General features: G+C 40.5%; 4 protein-coding genes across 14 annotated transcripts in view; 2 read left to right on the top strand and 2 right to left on the bottom strand.

The window, feature by feature from the left end:
• Positions 1-93: 93 nt before the first annotated feature.
• Positions 94-7,366, bottom strand: Pi3k92e (phosphatidylinositol 3-kinase 92E). Of its 3 annotated transcripts, none has more exons than XR_013258202.1 (10): positions 6,632-7,366; positions 5,344-5,802; positions 4,830-5,267; positions 4,312-4,742; positions 3,940-4,227; positions 3,591-3,869; positions 2,812-3,462; positions 2,262-2,724; positions 1,741-2,166; positions 94-460 (listed from the first exon to the last, which is right to left on the bottom strand). XR_013258202.1 is itself a non-coding variant. In XM_077414519.1 (10 exons), exons 1-10 carry the CDS (start codon positions 6,794-6,796, stop codon positions 2,035-2,037), a joined length of 3,240 nt encoding a protein of 1,079 aa, XP_077270645.1. In that variant the 5' UTR covers positions 6,797-7,365; the 3' UTR covers positions 1,001-2,034. The 3 variants fall into 3 exon arrangements, 2 of the variants coding, with proteins under 2 accessions (XP_077270645.1, XP_077270644.1); XM_077414519.1 differs by lacking the exon at positions 94-460 and having other exon boundaries at positions 1,001-2,166; positions 2,812-3,126; positions 3,193-3,462; positions 6,632-7,365; XM_077414518.1 differs by lacking the exon at positions 94-460 and having other exon boundaries at positions 1,001-2,166.
• An 841-nt stretch (positions 7,367-8,207) lies between these two features.
• Positions 8,208-9,250, top strand: LOC143902019 (uncharacterized). The gene is made up of 4 exons (XM_077414710.1): positions 8,208-8,376; positions 8,470-8,593; positions 8,703-8,936; positions 9,054-9,250. The coding sequence occupies exons 1-4, from the start codon at positions 8,365-8,367 to the stop codon at positions 9,155-9,157; spliced, it is 474 nt and encodes a 157-aa protein (XP_077270836.1). The 5' UTR covers positions 8,208-8,364; the 3' UTR covers positions 9,158-9,250.
• A 319-nt stretch (positions 9,251-9,569) lies between these two features.
• On the top strand, positions 9,570-15,041 carry LOC143902018 (SID1 transmembrane family member 1). 4 transcript variants are annotated; one of them, XM_077414709.1, is made up of 10 exons: positions 9,587-9,798; positions 10,164-10,359; positions 10,441-10,736; positions 10,834-10,981; positions 11,062-11,145; positions 12,174-12,482; positions 12,956-13,505; positions 13,571-13,839; positions 13,900-14,109; positions 14,212-15,041. In XM_077414709.1, exons 2-10 carry the CDS (start codon positions 10,174-10,176, stop codon positions 14,497-14,499), a joined length of 2,340 nt encoding a protein of 779 aa, XP_077270835.1. In that variant the 5' UTR covers positions 9,587-9,798; positions 10,164-10,173; the 3' UTR covers positions 14,500-15,041. The 4 variants fall into 4 exon arrangements, with proteins under 4 accessions (XP_077270834.1, XP_077270833.1, XP_077270832.1 ...); XM_077414708.1 differs by having other exon boundaries at positions 9,570-9,727; positions 13,571-14,109; XM_077414707.1 differs by having other exon boundaries at positions 9,581-9,779; positions 13,571-14,109.
• Positions 15,042-15,369: 328 nt separating this feature from the next.
• Positions 15,370-21,346, bottom strand: part of Acc (acetyl-CoA carboxylase) — a 15,560-nt gene continuing 9,583 nt past the window's right edge. For all 6 annotated transcript variants that reach the window (XM_077414698.1, XM_077414697.1, XM_077414693.1 and 3 more), the window contains 4 exons: positions 17,385-21,230; positions 17,024-17,303; positions 16,667-16,947; positions 15,370-16,595 (listed from right to left, as the gene is read on the bottom strand). In XM_077414698.1, coding sequence (XP_077270824.1) covers positions 15,981-16,595; positions 16,667-16,947; positions 17,024-17,303; positions 17,385-21,230 — 5,022 coding nt within the window. In that variant the 3' untranslated portion in view covers positions 15,370-15,980. The remainder of the gene's footprint in view (positions 16,596-16,666; positions 16,948-17,023; positions 17,304-17,384; positions 21,231-21,346) is intronic.

Here is a 21,346-nt window from a genome sequence, read left to right as displayed (position 1 = left end):
CGGACTCTAATCTAATAATGAGTAGAATGCTTTTCCGCAATAATTCGCATAATGATTCGCATAATCCTCCAAAACGGTTACAATTAAAGAAAATTCAGACTTCAGAGTTGGTTTTATTTACAACAGACACTATGATCAATACAGAAAATTTATCCACGTTTTGTATAAAATTACATGTTCTGTTACTGTTACGAGACGATAGAAGAAAAATTGCCGATTGCAAGTGATTCTTGCCCGAGATGGTGTAACGGAAAATACGCTCGACGAACGGAGCCGGCTTCTTTTCCTCCGGATTGCGGTATCGCGGATGTGTGTACACCTGCGTATGACGTGAAAGAACATGCGTATATACGCGTGTAGAGAGCGTGGTTGAAAGAACGTATGCCCCTCTCCATCAGTTCCCGTATTGCATATCTGCAGCCCTATCTACGGCTTTGATAGGGCCGCCGCGCAAATCCGTCTACAAAGAAATCAAAAGCAGCACTGAGAAATAAAATCCAGAGACTTGAAGATGTACATACGTGTATTATATCTATAATGTTATGTGTATAAAGTTTTCGTTTTCTCTCGTTTATCTCTCGACAATTTAAATATAATGCGCCAGTAAGATGATGATGATATGGATATGCAGCATTGACGCAGTCTGCAACATTATTTATTTCTTTCTAGTGTATTAGAGATCATTATCTTATCTTACATTGTGAGGATCGCGCGTGCGGTCGTGCGTTTTAGAGCCGTTTTAGAGAAAGCATAGCGGTCTATTACGTAGGACAGCGCTGAAGTATGAGTGGCCCTATTGATTTAACTATCGCTTAATATGTGGATAATAATAATAATAATATATTGCGGTATATTTATCAAAATATATATCTCTCGTAGTGGCTTTTTTTCATTATTTTCACATATATGTATTTCAAACACGACATCACGCGTGATAGTAATTAAGAAATTTTACTAGTTTTACCAGCACGAAACGTATCGCTATTTTTTTTCGTTAAAAAAACGAGATACAAGTTTTTAAATATAAACGTAAGAAAACCACGGGAAAAAAATATCCTCGGTCAACGGAGCGTATTTACACGGATCGGCAATTAATTCGCAGGTCATTCGCGCAATCATATTTAATGGAAATATTCGATTATTTCAATTAAGATCGTCCCAGGCCGATCACTTGGTCATGATACTTTTACTGTTACGGGCAATTTCACAAAATAGATATTGCTTTGGATTATCACACTGTCGTTACCAATGGTACGTAATAAATCATATCATCCGTTATCTGAACGATCATCAAATCTTTTCGCTTTTTTGAATTAAACAACGGCGCATGTCTTTTCTTGTTACGTTTGTGATCAATCAAATACAGCAGATATCTAGCAGTTTATTGTTGCAAGTAATATTCGCATGTATATCATACATATACCATCACAGGCTTTCGGCGTATCGTGACAAACAATTTTAGAATAATATCTAACTTAACGAGGTTTAATTGACTAATAAAATGAAAATAGTTTTACGAGATTAACTTTATAACAATTTAGAATCCATAGAATTTCATCTTAAATTGAGTTTCAATCAAGGAGAACTTAAAAGGATTTTGTTCAATTGATATGTACCGTACGTCCGTGATTTAAAAAAGTATCATATTGAACGTAGGTACCGACTGCTTGTGCTACACAAAGTAGAGCTCTAAACTGTACGAATGTATCAGAGTCTCGAGAAATCATTCTACTAAGTCACCTCTCGATAGTACAAGTCCTATCACGTTGACACTAGCAGCAACGATCGCCTTATACAGTCTCAAATACTGATTATGGTCGTCGATTTCCAATCTTGACGACAAGGCCTGTCAAAAGCGACAGCTTTATTTCTTTTTTTTCCAGTCTTAGACAAGCGGCCAAACGTGACACGCTTGCCAAGTATGTCAGCGTACATCTTAACATTACAATTTGTAACGCGACGTAAAGTCCGATGACGTCATGACAGCATTCTTGGATGCGTAGGATCTCTCACGCTATCGGCGATTGTTGCTATTCATGTAGTCTTATTGTTCTTGGACATGTTATGCGACGCCCAATTCAACGACGTTTTCCACGAGTTACAGAGGGCCTCATCAAATTTGCTTCTAAAATGTTTTTGTGCCTCACTTTCGGACATTTCTAGGACCTGTAAACACATTTAAATGCATTATTTCAATTTACTCATTTATAATAATATATATCATCTTAATTGTATATTAATGCATCTGAATGTCACTGTACCAAGGTATCTCTAAGATAATTCAGATCTTTCTCCGACGAGAGTTCAGGCAGCCCGGTGGATATCATCATAGCGAATAGAGACAATATAAGTCCTCCGTGCTGGCGTAGAACCAAAAAGGCTTGCTCGCAATGATTCTGAAATCTTTGAAACTCGGCAGCGTGCCCTTTCTTCGTTTGACCCTTATTTATGACGTGTACGAAGTCATTGGTCAGAACGAAGGGTACTCGTTCGCGTCTGAATCCAAATTTCTCCTTAAAGTGACCCAAAATGTGACCAAAATCGACGTGAAACAGTTGTCCAGTCTTTTTAACCATTATATTGTCAGAATGTCTATCGGCTATCCCAAGAACGTACGTCGCCACACAGTAACCTGCACAACTCAAAGTAAATTCCTCGATTGCTTTATTCAACGCCGCTTCCGTGTGGTTATGATCCTTTAGCCAAGCTAATAAGGAACCTCTCCTGTAAATATAGACAAAGAAGTTGTAAAGAAGTCTCACCGACACGTATTTGTCAAATTATATCGATATTTCGTAACGCGTTATTTACCTGAAGGCCGCCGTTGCGGAAAATGTGCCCTTTTCCTTCTGAATGTTTGCGATTGTTTCCGCATTTAGCACCACCTCTATCATCCCGACTCTGTTCTCCGTAGATATGCAACCGTATGGATTCATACGTAAATCCAAACCTTCCTTCTTCCAGATCTTATCCATAATACGTAGCATCTGAAGCGTCAACATATCTTGTCTTAAGTCGTCTCCGTGTTTGAGGATTAAGTAAACATCTTCGCCAAAAGGATCACTATTCTCGAAAACCAGCCAGAGCGGACGCATCTTACTGTCCATTACACGGCATTTCTCAATTCTAAAAGAATAGAAGATATAAGAAATGTGAAAAATAACATGTTTAACGAGTGAGAATAGTAAGCACTTGATGTGATTCCATCTAAAACTCGGATCGAGAGGATTAAGAACGTCGGATATCGCCTCCTGGCAATGCGCTTCCTGGATAATGTCTTGAAAGCCCTGAAGGGCCGCCTTGCGATCTTTCTTTTGCTTCACTTGTTGCGAAACACTCCTTAATTTTTCCAAACATTTCATCTGCTTAAATAACGATAGCATATGCTGTTGGCTTCCTCTGCAATATGCTTCCAGTATGAGACCAAACCGAACGGATACTGCGCCAACCTGCATTTCTGACCTAATACAATTTTCAAAAAACAAATAATGAGTAAATCGTATATTATAAAATATAAGAAATAACATGAGACTCCATTGTAAATTATAATAAATTGGCACAAACAATATCACGTACAAAATGTCACTGACCTGAGATGCCAAAATAAAAAATGACCTATCCTCTGATTATTAAGTGCCCGCTTTAAGAGAAACTCTGTCAAAGGACACGCCAAATAATTTTCATGTTTTAAAGCTTGAGCCAGCTGCAATAAGTAAAGACTGAGATCGTCGTCGGTAACGTCTCTTAAACAGCGAACGGCGAAATTTCTGACGTTTTGATCAGCATAAGCGTAGTCTAACAACTCCAACGCTTTCTCTACTGGCAGTTTTGACCATTGTTGTACGAGCGCCGTGGCCTCCGCAACTTCTCTATAAATATTTACAAATTTTTGTTTTGTCATTTTGTTAGCTTTATACAAATAATCAATCAATTTCTTACCTATGATCGTTCCATTCGACACATTGTAATAGTTTAGCCAAAAGTGTCGGGATTTCGCGAAGACAATGATGCCTCAACGCCCACATCGTCTTCTTCTCTTGTTCATGTAATTCGTGCAGCGGATCTCTATCCGCTAGTAATCTCAATTGTTCCAATTGTTGACTAACATCAGACTCCTGATTTAATTCGTCTTTACCCAAGCGCTCATTAGATTGTTCTCGCAATGATTCAGCATATTCCACCATTTTTTCTGGCGTAGGATAGAGGACGCATTGATCTTTTCCATAACTAAAAAATAATAAGCACATATAATGCATAACGTAATGCACAGATACATTACATCACTTTCTCAACTAGAAAATAAATAATTACTTTGGAAATGTTAACATGAGAGCAGCTGCCCTGTCTATGTGTGGATTGGAGACTACTGTTCCAAGAGGATGAAGCAAATCATCATTTTGTATATCCTCCGCATATGTCCATGTGTATAATGTCATAGCACCCGTTTTTAATTGGGACTTGAAGTCATATATCGTCGTATTCGCCCAACATAAAGGATTTATGAAGAACTCTTGCTTTGAATCCCTAATCAGTTTCCTGCTTTTTAAACCCTTCGCAGTTTTACTGATTTCGTATAATACAAAGCACAGCCGTGCCATCCGTGGTATATCCCTGACTTTAATGTCGAATTTGAGAGTTTCTTCCCATTCACAACTACCATCGGAACTTACAATAATTTCTTTGGTTTTCTGACTTTCGCAAAGAGATTTTCCACCGTGAAAAAGGCCAGCTTGCAATCCAATCTGTATATACAAAAGAAATAAAAATTACACAAATTTCAAGTAATCTTATTTCAAAGTATCCTATTTCAAAGAAACACTGAAACATACCTCTACAGTACGGTGCGCGGCATCACAGTTAAGTCGAGAAATTCCATTCACGGTAAAAATAAAAGCTTCTTCAATTTTCCACACCGAGATATGCTTGCCCTTTTTACGTAACGTTAACGTAGAGGACGATGGTTTCGTACGTTGCAATGTATCCACGTCCGGATTGTCGAAAGCGTTATCTTGGTCCACAGGTACACTCTGTTTGCTGAGCGTAACCAGCGTAGGCATGATGTCTTTCGCTAAGCAATCTTGAATATAGCCAAATTGTATGAGCGGAATATTATCGCCGATCAAATACTCTTCCTGCCCGCAAACTTTAAGCGTAAAGTCGCTTGGTAGTTCGCCGCGAGTCTTCAGAGTATTTGCCCTTTTGTTCAGGATTGCTTCGAGCAGTTCAGGAGGCGTAGTAGTATGCGCTATTTGAAAGGTAAACGATGCCTGCAACAGTGTCAATTTAAATGAGAATTTGTCCAAACGGTAGTTCCAAATTCCGGATAAAATAATTTTGCCTTACCTCCGAATTTTCGAATTTAGTAACTAAAACGATATTTCCGTCTTTCAAACGGGTCTCAATATTCTTAGGTACAGTAGGCGTCGGCGCTATCCTCGAAGGAAACTGATAACGCACTTTTTCCATCCAGCATCTCTTCTGTCTACTTAACGCCACGTCGTCCCCCAAGAGCCGCATCTTCCATCTGAAGTCGTTGACCTCGGAATTTTTCAAGGCGGCAAACTCGTGCAGTCCTTTACCGATTAAGACACCAATTTGCGAATCTAAGTTCCTATCACTTTTTATACCCTCACGTTCTATAACTTTTAATACCGAACAAAAGGGTTTTATATCACAGAGACGTCTTGTTTCATCCCGCAATTCTTCTATCTCTGCATTCGAGTTAATACACGAAAATACATATGACGGCGCGTCTTTCAATGTTCCGTGAAGAGGATACTTGCTAGCCTCGTCCCACAGATCCTGTCAAGTATCAATCAGTTTATATTTCTGCAAGTTTATGTAGCAACCCTTTAACTGTGTGACTTGGAATACTTCATACGCATTGACCTATGAATATTTATTTGCGCTCACAATGTAAAATATGTATGTATCTATTAAATGGTTGCAAATTTAAATAAACATAAAATAAACTCTATATCAATGTTTTTATTAGAACAACATATGTGTCCCTGAATATATCTATTATTGTTAAGTTACTGTAAAATAAATACATTTCTGTTTTTATACTATACAATAGCGAATTTGTGTGCTTGCACTAGCGCTCACTGAATGTGTATTTTAAGGCTTGTTCTTAGTCAATTCTTATATTTACAGATCATCTTAAATACTTTCTGAAATGCTTCTTAGCCAGTAAAATGATCTATACAGCATCCATTACAGATTGTTTAATTGGCTAAAAAGTTTTTAAATGTGTATTTAAATAATGTTAAAATATAAGAACAGATTATAAACAAGCTTGGTGCGCACTAGTGCAAGCGCTCAAATTCGCTAAGGCTGCGTTCTGATATTCACTGTCAGTACCGAATATCTATAGTATATATATATATATGTCACATAAAATATAGATTTTTAGTGACAGTAAATATCAGAATGCAGCCTAAGATTCAAAATGTAACCTTTTATTTTTTTTTTTTTTTTCATTCGAGCACACATTTCTGCCATGTGGTGGCAATCACATGCAAATATGCATTCCGCTGGCACAGTCAAAAGGTTAAAAAGGAAAGAGAAAGAATGGTTGTTTTTCCCTACAGAGATACATTGTATGCACAATGTATATATATATACTCACCTCCTTGATCTGATCTAAGGTAATATTGCGATTGATCTCAAACGGTATGACAACACCGTTTGGCATCAGGCACGTGAGTTCCACCACTGCGGGCTCGTGCGCGTCCCCGGGCCGCTCCGCCCAAAAGTTATATTTGTATGCATTCGGTATATTACCGTGCACCATGATGGACAAAATCGGTAATCCGTCAGGCACAAGTTAACACGCACGTACGGTGGGCGAGCACCACGTACGTCAGGATTCCCTCACATCACAGGGGGAGACGGAAGCGTTATCAGAGACATCTCCTAAACCGTTCATGTTGCACGACGAAACCGCGGCACATCCTGCCCGTTTGCGGTAGGAAACAAAACGGATGTCGTAACTGGTCGTAACGTCGAGGGTACTCGCTGGGTACGTTGCTGTTTACTCCGAATTACGACACAACCGTGAGGCGCTCTCTTTCACTCTCTCCCTCCCTCCGCCCCTCTCACACACAACACACACACACACACACACGCGCGCGCACACACACTCTCTCTCGGGGGACTTCGCGCGTCCTCGCGCCACGGGTGTCGCCTCACATTTGCGACGTGGCGCAAAAAACGTGTCTCAACTGGCGCATCTTTTTAAACAGGACCGATGCTTCGTACATTTACGTGTCAAGATACAAATAACCATTATCGTCTACACGTAATAACAATGCACGATTCCGCCATTATTTACCTCGCGTTCAACCACCAGTCACCAGCGACCATGATATAAAAGACAGGTGTAGCGTGTAGCATTGTAGCATTTCCAAGGATGCGCAGTCGTCATTTTCTTTGACCAATCAGAAATTTATCCGAAATGCAAGAAGGAACATGGCTCCTCCCATGAAATAACTATACTCTATTCCACGAGAGAACATTAAAGCCCCTTGCACAATTGGGTGCGTTCAGCCGATACTCTGCTAGCCTAGCAATCGTGAGCAGTCGCTCGTTTTCTCTCCTTTTAATCCATTGGGGTCAATTGGGTTATTACTTCCACCATGATTGCCTGTTGCCTGGCATTGTGCAAGGGGCTTAAGGCCGTGGCACATAGAAAAACTTAAGGTGGATTTTTATGGGCAGTGAGGGCCTTGGCACATAGAAAAACTTATGCTAGGTCTACAATTCGAGTCGTAAAGTCGTGAGTCGTAAGAATTGACCAATCACAATCGAATTTGAGGAGAATAATCGACTGTGATTGGTCAATTCTTACGACTCACGACTTTACGACTCGCATTGTAGGGCCAGAGAGAAGAATAGGGCCCGGTTTCACCAACGTGATTTAAATCTAATCGGTCGATTAAACTCACTCTTCGTCTCTTTCTAAAGAGGAACAGTTGGAAAGAGACGAAGAGTGATCGACCGATTAGATTAAATCACGTTGGTGAAACCGGGCCTAGACTATGAAGTAGTATAACTTCATGGCCTAGGCCATGAAGTAGTATAACTTCATGGCCTAGACCTAGCATAAGGGTGCATCCCGATGGAGAAGAAATAGCGGAACGGAACAGTAACGGAAAAGAGATATGGTGGGGGGTTAACCAATCAGAGTAGTTCGTTTCAATTCCGTTCCGTTATTTAGTGAGTGGGTTCCCCATGGCACGGAGCTGTTACGGAACGGAAAAGAAACGGAAAAATTTCTAACCTATTCTGTCGAAAGTTCGCAAATAAGTGCAGTGGATCGATCGGTTTGCAACATTTTTATTTTTGCAAATAAAGAGCAATATGTCGTCATCGGTAGGTATTACATGTGAAAATAAAATATATATGTTAAAATCCTATGTTAATATGTTAATGCTAATTAATGTGATATATTTTATTAATTTCCAGAAATTCAAATGTGGATATTGTCGCTGGATTGTTTGGTTCGATGAAGACGGAAAACTTTCACATCCTTGCTTAGCAAATCATGCGAATTTAATAATGGATAAAGATCGAAATCTCTTTATAAATGGTACGTATATTTGTGTACAAGAGAGGCAATATATATTCAATATAACTAATGGTTAGAATATGTAAATGATATATAAATTTGTTGTAAAACTAAATCTGTTATTATTTAGATTCTTTAGAAACACACGTCGAGAGTGAGAATAACAGCACTGCCTGCGAAAAAAAAAATATTGCTCAAAACCGTCAAGAACACACTGACGACCACGATACTGAAAAGTTAGATGAAGATTTAATAAGTGCCGTAAAAGAGAGAGCACCGTTATATGATTTTCGCATACCTGTGAAAGAACGAGGAAGGAAACAAAAAGACTGCCTATGGCAAGAAGTCAGCAAATGTTTGAAAGGTTTAAAAGCATTGATATTTATTTACATATTTACTTATTTTCAAGGTTTTCTACACACACACACACACACGATACATATATACATATATATATTTCTTAATTATACGTGTGTCACAGATTTATATACCGCTACTGAAGCAGAAAAACGATGGACCTATTTGAATTTCTGGAAATTAATAAAATATATCACATTAATTAGCATTAACATATTAATAACATAGGATTTTAACATATATATTTTATTTTCACATGTAATACCTACCGATGACGACATATTGCTCTTTATTTGCAAAAATAAAAATGTTGCAAACCGATCGATCCACTGCACTTATTTGCGAACTTTCGACAGAATAGGTTAGAAATTTTTCCGTTTCTTTTCCGTTCCGTAACAGCTCCGTGCCATGGGGAACCCACTCACTAAATAACGGAACGGAATTGAAACGGAACTACTCTGATTGGTTAACCCCCCACCATATCTCTTTTCCGTTACTGTTCCGTTCCGCTATTTCTTCTCCATCGGGATGCACCCTAAGGCTGAGTTTCCACTGTGCGCGTCACAAGTATAATAAAGGCTGCGGTCCACTTGACGCTACAAATTCTTTGGAGCGTGTCCTTCTTTTCAATCTTTCTTCATTGAAAGAAAAGAGAAGAAGAATGCTTCGAAGCATTTGTAGCGTCAAGTGGACCGCAGCCAAAATAGGGTGTGTTGATTGGTTAACTTGTGATGACGCGCGCGTGACGCGCTCAGTGGAAACTCAGCCTAAAGAGTAGTAGAAAAGTGAAACAAAGAGGTTAAGTATATTCAAAGTTGTTTTGATGCTTGACACTTTATTGGAATAAAAGGTCAATAAATATAAACAAAGTACGAATTTGTATCTCGATATATATATAAATTGTCATAAATTATTATATTTACATGCATGCAATTTACAATAATAAAACCAGTGTTTATAGAGAAAAGAAAAAGTCTCTTGCCCTTTTTGCATCAATTGAAACAGGGAATGTCAGCTTATATTATATGCTTATCTTGTATATAGCCTATCCTTATTCCAATATTCTATAGTTCTTTAGTTATCAGTATCGCCAGTATCTTCTAATTTATCATTATTTCAATACTGATACGAATGTCGAGCGACACATCCGTATTTTATATACATAGTACATATCTATATATTACGAAGTTACAAGTCTGCTGAATTTGTTTAAATCATTTTGCCTCTTTTCTAGTAAAATCACGATGGAGATGCAATATACTTTGAGATTAATTACTTTATTACTACTTCTCCACACTGTAAGGGCTGTGACTTTATCCTCGACATCCCCATCTTTCTCTCCAATCGTCATTCAGGCTGATTATGGAATAAATTATACAAAAACCATAAACGCTACGATCGAATATGTGTTTTTGTATCCCACTAGCAATGTAAGTGTCGACACTTATTTATTCGAAAGTATATCTCTTCTCCTTTTGAATAAAATTATATATTTAATTGTATATTTATAGATATCCTTGGAAACCGCAAGAATCAAGATAGAAAGCAACGCAACTCATAGCATGCCGTTGATAATAGTAGTGCGTCAAACAACTGGTATTCTATCTTGGCAAATACCTTTGCTTGTCAATGGCGTGAACTTAGATACTGTGACATATAACAAGACTAGTCGTACTCTGTGCTCCACCAAGTATTATCGATATGCACAAAACGACGAGGAACATGTTATTGTCGGTATCTCCACAGCCAGTCGCGATAATGTCTTCTTTCAAATCAGCGTGGTTGAAATTACAGACTTTTATTTAAAGTATGTATTGTCATACAAACGCAAGATTGTTAAGAAACGCATGAAGCATATAGCTCGCTCATACTTTTCGCTTATTTTTGCGTTTAATCCTTCTTAGTTCTGGAAATAAAGTAGAGGTACAGATTTCTCCATCTGAACCTATATATTATGGCTACATCTTCTCAAAACAGAAGAACTCCTCTGTCATTGTTCGCGTCGAATCGGATAATGATGTCTGTATGACCGTGTCTATACAAAATACTTCGGTGAGTAGTGGTGATGTAGTTCTTGATGAAATTCAATACTCATAAATCTCTATTTTTCCTTTCTAATCTCTATTTTTCAGTGTCCTGTATTCGATTTGGAACGAAACATCGAGTTTTCTGGACACTGGCAAACTGTGAGTAGAAGAGGAGGTATTACAGTACCGGTAAGTGATGCTATATAGTGTAACTAGCTGGTTACCCGGGCTTCGCCCCGGAGGACATATGTAATCAGACACGCAAATAGTCTCTTTCTCCCTCTCTCTCTCTCTCTCTCTCTCTCTGTCTCTCTCTCTCTCTCTAAATACAATTCTTTAAAATTCGATTAATTATTTCCCGAAAAATTCGTCAAACTTCTGATACCGCTTTCCAAAAAGATCGGTAACGAAAAATTATATACTTGATGGCACTCCCTGGGAAATTTAACCCCTACTTTATGTACAATTCTTTGAAATTCAGTCATTCGAAACCGGTTTTTAAAAAGATCGGTAATAAAAAATAGTACACTTTATAGCACTCCCCGGGAAATTCTACCCCTACTTCATGTATAATTCTTTGACATTTAATCAATTATTTCCCGAAAAATTGGAAGAATTAAAAAAACCGGTTTCCAAAAAGATCGGTAACAAAAACTGTACACATTATAGCGCTCGCCGTAAAATTCTACCCCTACTTCATATACAATTCTTTCAAATTCGGTCAATTAATTCCCGAAAGATTGAAAAAATTTCGATACCGGCTTCCAAAAGATCGATAACGAAAAATTATACACTTCATAGCACTCCCCGGAAAATTCTACCCGTTTGATCTACAATTCTTTGAAATTCGGTGAATTATTTCCCGAAAAATTAGAAAAATTAGAAAAACCGGTTTCCAGAAAATCGGTAACAAAAAACTATACACATAGTGGCACTCCCCGGAAAATTCTACCCCTATTTCATATACTTTTAGTAAAAATTCGGTTCAGGGGTTTGGGCTGGGCGTTGATGAGTCAGTGAGTCAGTGAGTCAGTCAGTCAGTCAGGACATCTTCCTTTATATATATAGATAATCTTAGGAAAATTGATGTATTTTGTATGTCCATGTAATGTAACATAAAATTGTTATAATATGCTATTATAATGCAACAGTGTTATCGTTACAATGTACATAAATCATTTACAATATATATAAAACTGTTACAATACTTGTTTCAGAGGGAGGCTTATCCATTAGGATTCTTCGTTGTACTTGTCGTCAAAGGGGAGGACACTGATTGCAATGGGTTATCAAGTAGTAATCCTCTTCGTACTAAAAATGTTACGTTAATCGTAAATCCTACTATTACTAAACGGGATTATGTTGTTGCATCGGCATCCGCGGCGGCAATTGTATTAGGTTTTTGTGTCTCTTATATAATGGTTGTAATAGTATTCAATATCAGAGAGACCAAGAAACTTGCGACGCAAGAACCGATAAACGAACAAAGCCAAGATGTTAATGAGCACGTACCGAGTCCGTCGATGGTAACTAATTAATATTAACCCTCAGTTACCTCACCTGGGTCTGAGAGACCCTGCACATTGTTAAAACGTGCAGGGTCTTTAAAACGTTCATAAAACCCTTGTATCTTTTTTTAGTCAGTACTGCGTCAACTTGAAAAAAAGCAATCTTTTTCGCTTTTTCAGAAAAACACGTCTTCCTTTTTTTTTTAAATAACATTTACATTTTTTAACTTGGAATAATCTAACTTGCACAGTCTTTTAAAAGACGCATCGATTAAAAGAAAAAAGACTTCAAATTGATGCATTTGTCTTAAAGATACAAGCTAGAGAAAACGACAGGGGTCTTTCAGACCCTGGTGAGGTAATATCGGGGTGTAAAAACGTAAGGTAACTGAGGGTTAACATAATTCGAGCTTCATATACATAGTCATCTGTGTCTTTTGCGTAAGTACGTTTATAATAATGTCAATGTTTATAATATTGAAATGCTTCAGAATAGTCCGAAAAAATGGGATTCTGTAGAAGAAGATTCATCCCTGGATGAGGACGATATAGATCTAATGGAAGATGCTCTTTCCGATAAGGACGTAATACGGACAAAGGTCATCCTCTCGGTTTGCGATCTCGCTCGTAAAGAACCGAGGATATTGCGACATAAATCTCGTTTATACTTATATTATTTGGCAACCGTCGCAATATTCTATACCTTGCCGGTCGTGCAATTGGCGGTGACATATCAGCGTGTACTTCATACAACCGGCAATCAAGATATGTGCTATTACAATTTCTTGTGCGCCCATCCGCTGGGACTACTGTCCGATTTCAATCACGTGTTCTCAAATTTCGGATACATTATGCTGGGTTTACTGTTCATATTTCTAACTTACTCTCGAGAGCACCACGAGCCGGATCAGGAGAAAACAAAATGTTATGGCATACCGCAACATTACGGTCTGTTTTATGCAATGGGCACTGCATTAATAATGGAAGGTATATTGTCGGCGAGTTATCACGTGTGCCCTAGCCGTAGTAATTTTCAATTTGGTAAGTAGCATTAATTGCAAAGTATATTTTTTTTAATTGCATATATTCATATAATCAATTTCCAGACACCAGCTTCATGTACGTAATCGCTGTGCTGTGTATGATCAAAATTTATCAAAATCGCCATCCCGATATAAACGCTAGAGCACCGGTAACATTTGGAATGTTGGCTGTTATAATATTCGCAGGACTGATCGGTGTTCTAAATGGTTCTAAGACCTTTCTGATAATATTTTCCATCCTGCATTTACTAATATGCTTCTTTCTGACTGTGCAAATATATTACATGGGACGATGCAAATTCAACAGAAGCGTTTTTAAAAGAGTGATACAGGTATGTAATCTATTTAATATCACGCACTGTCGCAAGACATTTGCCATTGGTATCTTGCAGAGATTCAAGCACGAGGCACGCTGCGGCATATGGCATTTACTTCGACCGCTTTATCCCGCAAGATTCATAATGCTCGTATTAGCGAATTTATGTAACGTCGGTCTCGCGGTATTCGGAAATATGTATCAGCAAGGCAACTTCGCTACATTTTTACTGGCTATATTGATGTCCAATTTAATTTTATATACATTCTTTTACATAATGATGAAGGTATGTATATTCTCTCGCTCTCTTCCCTCCCTCTCTTTCGTGACCACGTAAGAAATCAGAAGAATTTTATAATTTTAATTAATATAAAAATCTTGCTTCCAGATTTGCCATAGGGAACGGATTCTTCCTACACCCGCAATTTATATTTTCCTATCCATGCTATTTTGGGCAGCAGCCTTGTACTTCTTCGTGAATAAAACTATTTCTTGGGCTCTTACACCGGCCCAATCCCGCCTATACAATAAACCTTGCGCATTATTGAACTTTTTTGATTCTCATGATATCTGGCACTTTCTCTCTGCACTAGCAATGTTCTTTTCATTTATGGTATTACTTACTTTAGATGATGACTTAACAGATGTACATCGGAGTCAAATACCAGTTTTTTAAGGATACTCTTCTACGTAGGTTTGAGAATTATGTGAAACTTTACAATTTTTTATGAGGTATTCTCTCGAATGTACATACATGGTATATAGTTTATATAATAGTAATTTTACAAAAAAAAATTATATCAAATATATAAAAGGCTTGGGAGAGAGAGCGTGTGCGTGTGTATTTCTTGTGATAGAAACGTGCTAGTGAGTATTGTCTGCACCAAAGAATGCGTGTGACGTTCGATTAGACCGAATAAATGTATAGATGCATACAATGTTACAATAAACAAATTTTAATTCCAGTGCTTTGATGGCACTTTTTATGAAGAATGTGATAATGTTTGAAAAAGAAATATATATCTTCCGCACCAAACGTAGAAAGAAGAAATTAACATAGAGAAAAAACATTAACGTTATACATAGAATGTATACATTTTTGCATCTGTCGTAAGATAATGTTATTTAAATGCGGCAGTTGCGCGAGCATATATTGTTCATCAATGTCAAAGTCTCCTACAATGTTTTTCTTCGAAAAATAAATATACATTTTATATATTTGCGCGCATACGCACCCGCGCGTGTGTATATAATTATATACAGAATACCCTCGCACTTTTATTAACGCATGTACTTTCAGATACACAGTACAGAACGTCCCAAATTGGGGCGTATCTTATCACTAATCAAGCATTAATGAGAAACTTGTGAAATATTGAAAATTAAAAGATATACTAAGATGACATACTGTTACAAGTCGGATACGAAGGATGTTTTCTAAAAATTTAACGGTCATGATAAAGAAACAGCAATACATCGGCAAGTTCTCCTACGGAAAAATTGTCTTAGAATTTCAAAAAGTTTGTAACTGAAGGAATATGCGATATTTTGGGTATAAATCTCTTTATATTTCCATATACAATTATAATCTATAAGCTCGTCAAGTGACGCACCTTTCTATTTTTTCCTAAATACATATATTCGAATATGTGAAGCTTTGTATCAAAGAGATTATGAGAAAATCATTTAACAAGTTAATCGGACAATATCCTAAGGTGCGTTCCATTTGGCGTTTACAACGCTCATGAGCTCATTCATCCTTGTTTAACATTTAACAAACAACAAGGATGAAATGATTCTAAGAGTGTTGCGAACGCCAAGTGGAATTGTATTTTTCCAATTTCTTGAATCATCAACTTTAAAATAAAATTTGCTAAATTTTAAACTATCGGGATACTCCGACCGTTTAAATGTCAAAAGAGAGGTCATGATCATGGCCAGATTCCAGTCGAAATTTGAAAAAATTAAATCTTACAAAACTCTACTCGAAATATCGCCTACTCAATTATTAACCCTTAATACCAGAACATATTTAGATTGATATAAATAATTATACATATATCTTTGATGATAAATTGTACTATTGATGCGCATTTAAATATTAACAAGTTGGAATGAATACATAGCATGGAGTGGATACTCTTACGAGAAATGCATTCAGGATGAAACGCTCGAGTCCTTATGGTGTTCCTGCCCCGTAGTCTCTAATTGCGACAAAGTTCTTTGCAACTCCGCTCGTTCGGTCGGCTGCAATCTATGCGCAATTTCCAGCACCGCGTCCAACCTTATTTCCGGACAGATTTCTAAAGCCTCCTTGATACGCGTTACTACCGCGTCTCTCTTCACGCACATTATATTACGCGATACAACACTGTCATCGGTTTTACGTTGCGCTTCCAGCCAACAAGCTGCAGCTTCGTCTTGATCCCACAAATATGACTCCGTTGCTCCCTTGTCCTCGATGAACCAACGTCGAAGCATTGCTTCCACTTGTCTGACGTCGAGACTGGGCTGCGTCGACAAGATCTCGTTTTTAATTTCTTCCTCGGAAAGTCTTCGTCGTAATCGCCAGTAAAACAGCTGGCGTGCCTTTTTCCATGGTATTATCTCGTGAATCGTATTCTTCTCCAACATCCTCTCCGGCGTATCGTGCAGATCGGCAAAATGTACGGCGACTTGACGATACATTGGTTCCAAAATCTGCTCGCGTTTGCGAATCTGCGCTTCGATCTCGGTTCGTTCCTCCGCCGTGTTTGCGGTCGACAATTTTTCCTACAAACACACATAGATTACATAAACATATCGGAAGTTTGACGTAAAGAAAGAAGAAATCGCTTACGTACTTTTAATTTCAGTATAACGAGATCGACTCTGTGCATAGTTTTCACAATGTCCTTGGTACGAAATTTGATTTCTACGATAGCGTCGGATTCCAAGATGCCACCTCTACTGGTATTGTCGGCAAACATCTCTATAAAACGAGGATTTATCGTAGTATCAACGACTGCCCAAGCGCCGCCTCTGAGTTCCCCGTTCGGTGGGATATAAACGATTATCGGCCTGCAATATTGCCGCAATCCGTCCACGATGTACGCGCCGAACTTGACGATCTGCTCGTACATGTCTGTAAACGAGAATACCGAAGCGATTAGTGAAATTGTGACAGCTATTAATCGAGCGACACGCTCGATCGAGCTCACCTTTCATGCCGCCGGAAAAGCCTCTCCAATTGGCGAAGATAAATAGCGGCAATTCCTCCTTTCCGAAATCTTGAATAGCTTGGGCGGTTTTGTACGCGCTATCCGGAAACCAAACTTGTCCCGCTTGAGATATGGTTTTCGCTTCCGAATCTAAATTGGCAGGGTCAGCTGGTAAATGTAGCTCGACGGTCCTCGTTTCGACGGCGATAATGCCGCACGGTATCCCACCGAGCCTAGCTCGCCCCGTTACCACCGTTTGCGCCCATGGCCTCATTATTTCCTGTTCCATCAAACAAAAGCGAATTAACAAATTTGCTATCGTGTTGCTGTAAGAGCGAGAAAAAACAAGAATAAAACTCACATGCCACGAGCCGCGGTCGAAGAAACCGCTTTCCCAAACGTTCGACTCGGTACAGTTTCTGCCTTCTAGCATCCATCTCGGATCGTAGGCCGCTTTCGTAGGTACGTAGGCGATCTCTCGGTCAATCGGGTCTGTGATGGGTAACAGTATCGGCAACGGGGTGCCTCTATTTTTAGGGAAGTAACTTAGCCACTTTAGTGCGGTCCCCACTCCGTCCAAGTCTCGAGCGTCGGTCGCATGAGACACCCCATTGTTGTGCATAATCTGCGTACCGCCCAGCTGATTATTGCTGGCGTAAACCTCGCGACCCAGCACGGCGTTCAATGCTCTGTAACCGGTTAGAATAATGTGCGAATTTTCGATCTGGATTACCCTTTGGCCGAGACGCAGCAGATAGGCGCCGATACCGATCGCACGGCACGACACTATAGAAATCGTGATCGTCTCCTCGTAGGCTCTCGATGTTTCCCCCGCGATTAGACCGGCATATTTCAAATTCTCGACTCCCAGACCATCGTCCTTGCCGATAATGTCCGTGATTTTATAACGTGACTCTCCTGCGGGATCCTCAATCAGCGAGGCTTTCACCGAATTGAGGGGCGCCAAGCGCGCGTAATCGTCCGGTGTGAGATATATGTATCTGAAACCCTTCTCCGGCTCGTTCTCGTCCTCCCACGCGATCCTGAAAAGAGCTTTTACCTCCTCGGCCAGGCCAATACGTGCTCCAGAGTTGGCGCCAAAGTATATGCGCGGACACCCGAGCTGTCTCGCTCTCTCGGAAGCTCTGTAAAACACCATATCCTCGCGCGTCCCGAATGAGCCTATCAAGTACGTTAAATCGTTAGAGATGAGTATAATGTCCCTGCCAAATGGATATTCCGGGGTATACAGAGTCAACCGCCACGCGATCATGCCGACATCGTTCTCGCCCGGCAGTCGCTTCTGTTCAACCAGCTGTTCTCCTTCCAACACCAACTCCACGACATCCATCACCGGATTAGGAATCGTAATCGGACTTTGACCTTCGCTCGGTGGCCTCTCCTCAATGTACCTCTGCCACAGCTTCTCGAGCTGCTGCCGGAACATGTCCGGCAAGTCATAAGCGTACGTCGTACCGGCGCTCTGCGCCTGGAATCTCTTAGCTTGGAGATAATCTTTGGTCAGATACGGCGTGGAGATCGGTAAGCCATGCATAGGACCCGGCCTCCAATTGGTCGCATTGGCCGCCGTAGGCGAATAAGATTCGAAGCGAATGATACCCGTCTTGGAATCGGTGGCTTCCGTGTAAAGGTGCAGGTCGATGCTGTAGCCACTGTCATTGGCGATACACAGACGCACAGTGGAGGTCGGTTTCCCCGGTGCGGGCCGTATGGTCATCTTTATCTCCGCTTGTCGAACGTGCAACTTCCATAATCTCGGCCCGTATCGCAGCACCATGCTCGTCACGCTTTCCTCTATTCTGCTGGGATCCATAATGACCGTGGGTATAAAGTTCAAGAAGATGTGATTGCACTCGGTGCGCTTAGCGAGAGGATGCGAGAACGCGACCTCCAGCTCGTCCATGGCCTCGAGCAAGACGCGCTCGCCCTCGTTGTGAAGATAATCGAAGCTAGCTTCCTTCGTGATCAGATCAGAATGTCGTATGATCGAGCGAATGAAGAAACGATAATCCGTAACTTGCTGGCCCTTGGCGACCTTGGCTTGTCCGAGATACAGGTGCATCTTCTGATTGGACGTCGGAAGTGCTTCAAGATCGTAAGTTCGCATGCGATTCAATTCCAATTGGAAAGCGCAGCCAGGCTCGAGGTGACGGTAGATTCTGTCCTCGACGAAGCCCTCTCGCTGACGGAAGGTAAAGAACTTGGGAAACTGTCGCCTCGTGAGCGCGGCGAACGTAACTCTTCGGATGCCGCGGGATATCAGCTCGTCCTTGTTATTCGCGCACCAATCTCCAAACATCCTGGCCATGGTGGCGTCGTCCTCGTTGCCGTTCTCTTTAACCGCGATGCTCAATATGTGAACCGGCTCGGCGAATATGTCGTTGATAGTCGCCGTTGTCGCTGCAGTTGCCGTCTCAGCCGCGCTCAAGGAGACGTTGATTGACGTACTGTGCCGTGATTCGCTACCGACAGCATCCACTGCCTCCAACAGTTTCGCGGACATTACCGGTGTGGGACTCGACAGATCCTCCAGCAAGTCCAAAATCTCGTCCGTGTACTGGCTGAACTGATCGAGATCCTCAAAAGCCGCCATCGCGCCGGCTCTGTGATCTACCAGAGACTGATTCTGACGATTAGGGTGATTACTGGGTAAAACAAATTGGAAATACACTAATGGGATTTCGCCGGACAGCTCCAAGTGTTGCAAACATGTCAGTTCATAACTGATGTAAGCTCGTCGCACGTAGACTTCTAAGGCTGCGTTGCACACCACACGATTGTTATGATAGAAGAAATCATGAAGTATGTCGAAGATGGACGTTTCCGAGAGAATGAGTTTCTGCAAATTTTCCGGATGGAAGTCGTGCCCGTACATATCAACCGCAGAAAGGAATATAGATTCCATCTGATTATGCCTAAGCTCGTATGCAGGCTGATGGGCGGCGATTAATACCTGCCTGGCTCTCAACGCAACGCGGCTATGCTCCGTGCGATTCAGACTGGTTAATTCCGTCAACGTGCTCGACAGCTCGTCCGTAAGACCAGGTTCGTTAGCCCATAGATGATCGATCAGCATAGTGACTAGTACGTTCTTCTTTGTCACTTGATTATGACTGAAGATCATCCCGGTCACTGTAGCTACGTCATCCTTGTATTTCTCTATCAGCGCGGAAACGCACTTGTCATAGTGACCTTGTTGGAATTGGCTCTCGACTGTGTAATATTGTCGGAGAAGTTCGTGCACGGCGGTCTTCATTCGGCCGCGTATACCGTTCCGGTATCTTTGTACTAATTGCACGATGGCTTGAGTGGTCATGAAGAACACGTCTCGCTCGGCTCTCTTCGATAAGGTCGCCGCGTGTCCATCGATTACGGCGGCAATCTGCTGACTGGGAAATTGAGCTAAAATTGACGTGATGTTTCGCTCGTACAGAGACATCAATTTGCGAATCTTTTTCTCCACTGAAACGGGGATCCGGCCAGATATCGTTGCGATCACCTCCTGCAGTTCCAACAACGGCAAATTAGGATCGCGTAATGAAAACATGAACTTTTCGATTCGCTTACGTAGACGCGGCAAATGGTACGGATCGGGCAGGCAGTAGCCAGCCAATGTATTTTCCAAAGCGTTTCGATACATGGCATGAAGATGATTCAGTTTGTCCGGTACAGTCGATGCCGCTGCTGTCCTGAATTGTCCCGTATATTCTTGCGCTTTTGTTACCAATGACGGATCATCCAGCTCAAGATGCGCGATCAATGTACCGGCTTCTAATATAGCGCCAGGTCTCTTCACATAAAACACGCTTCCCACCTCGCTGGCGGTAACGGTCATGACCATCTTCATTACCTCGATTTCGGCGTACGCTTGACCGGCGCCAACGTGGCCGCCATCCTCGACCAAGAAATTGATCAACTTGCCGGCCGACGGTGATCTCAGTAAAGATGGATCATTGTCCTTTTCGAAAATGCACGTCTGATTTCCAATAATAATCCTATAACGATCCACCTCTTCACGCATATAAGTCGTAAAACTGGCACCGTCCAGCGAAAGCAGCAATCCTCCGTCCGACATTCGATGGATTTCGATCTCTTTGTAAGAACCGTTCATCACGAGAAAGTAAGTATTGGGACCGGATTTGGCAGCCTGTACTTTATATTTGTATCCATCGTTAATAAGCTCTACCTGCAAGACATAATATAGTGACAGAAAACGAAAATAAAATGAAAGTACATAGTCCATAACGTATAAAATCAATTCCAAAATAGTTCGAAAAATGCATTTTGCGCGATAGATATTAC

Source organism: Temnothorax americanus, unplaced genomic scaffold (assembly GCF_048541705.1).
Source record: "Temnothorax americanus isolate GAGA-0224 unplaced genomic scaffold, ASM4854170v1 Scaffold37, whole genome shotgun sequence".
In the NCBI taxonomy this organism is placed as follows: domain Eukaryota; kingdom Metazoa; phylum Arthropoda; class Insecta; order Hymenoptera; family Formicidae; genus Temnothorax; species Temnothorax americanus.
Note: the sequence above shows the minus strand (reverse complement) of the source record. Positions and strands in the feature narration are given on the sequence as shown.

Coding starts and splice junctions, on each gene's coding strand:
- Pi3k92e (XM_077414518.1), bottom strand. CDS start 6,796: ATGGTGCACGGTAATATACCGAATGCATACAAATATAACTTTTGGGCG. Junction 3,870..3,939: donor GTCGAATGGAACGATCATAG/GTAAGAAATTGA, acceptor AAATATTTATAG/AGAAGTTGCGGAGGCCACGG. Junction 2,167..2,261: donor ATTATCTTAGAGATACCTTG/GTACAGTGACAT, acceptor ATGTGTTTACAG/GTCCTAGAAATGTCCGAAAG.
- LOC143902019 (XM_077414710.1), top strand. Junction 8,594..8,702: donor TCGAAATCTCTTTATAAATG/GTACGTATATTT, acceptor GTTATTATTTAG/ATTCTTTAGAAACACACGTC. Junction 8,937..9,053: donor AGTCAGCAAATGTTTGAAAG/GTTTAAAAGCAT, acceptor CGTGTGTCACAG/ATTTATATACCGCTACTGAA.
- LOC143902018 (XM_077414708.1), top strand. CDS start 10,174: ATGGAGATGCAATATACTTTGAGATTAATTACTTTATTACTACTTCTC. Junction 10,360..10,440: donor TTTTGTATCCCACTAGCAAT/GTAAGTGTCGAC, acceptor GTATATTTATAG/ATATCCTTGGAAACCGCAAG. Junction 10,737..10,833: donor ATTACAGACTTTTATTTAAA/GTATGTATTGTC, acceptor AATCCTTCTTAG/TTCTGGAAATAAAGTAGAGG.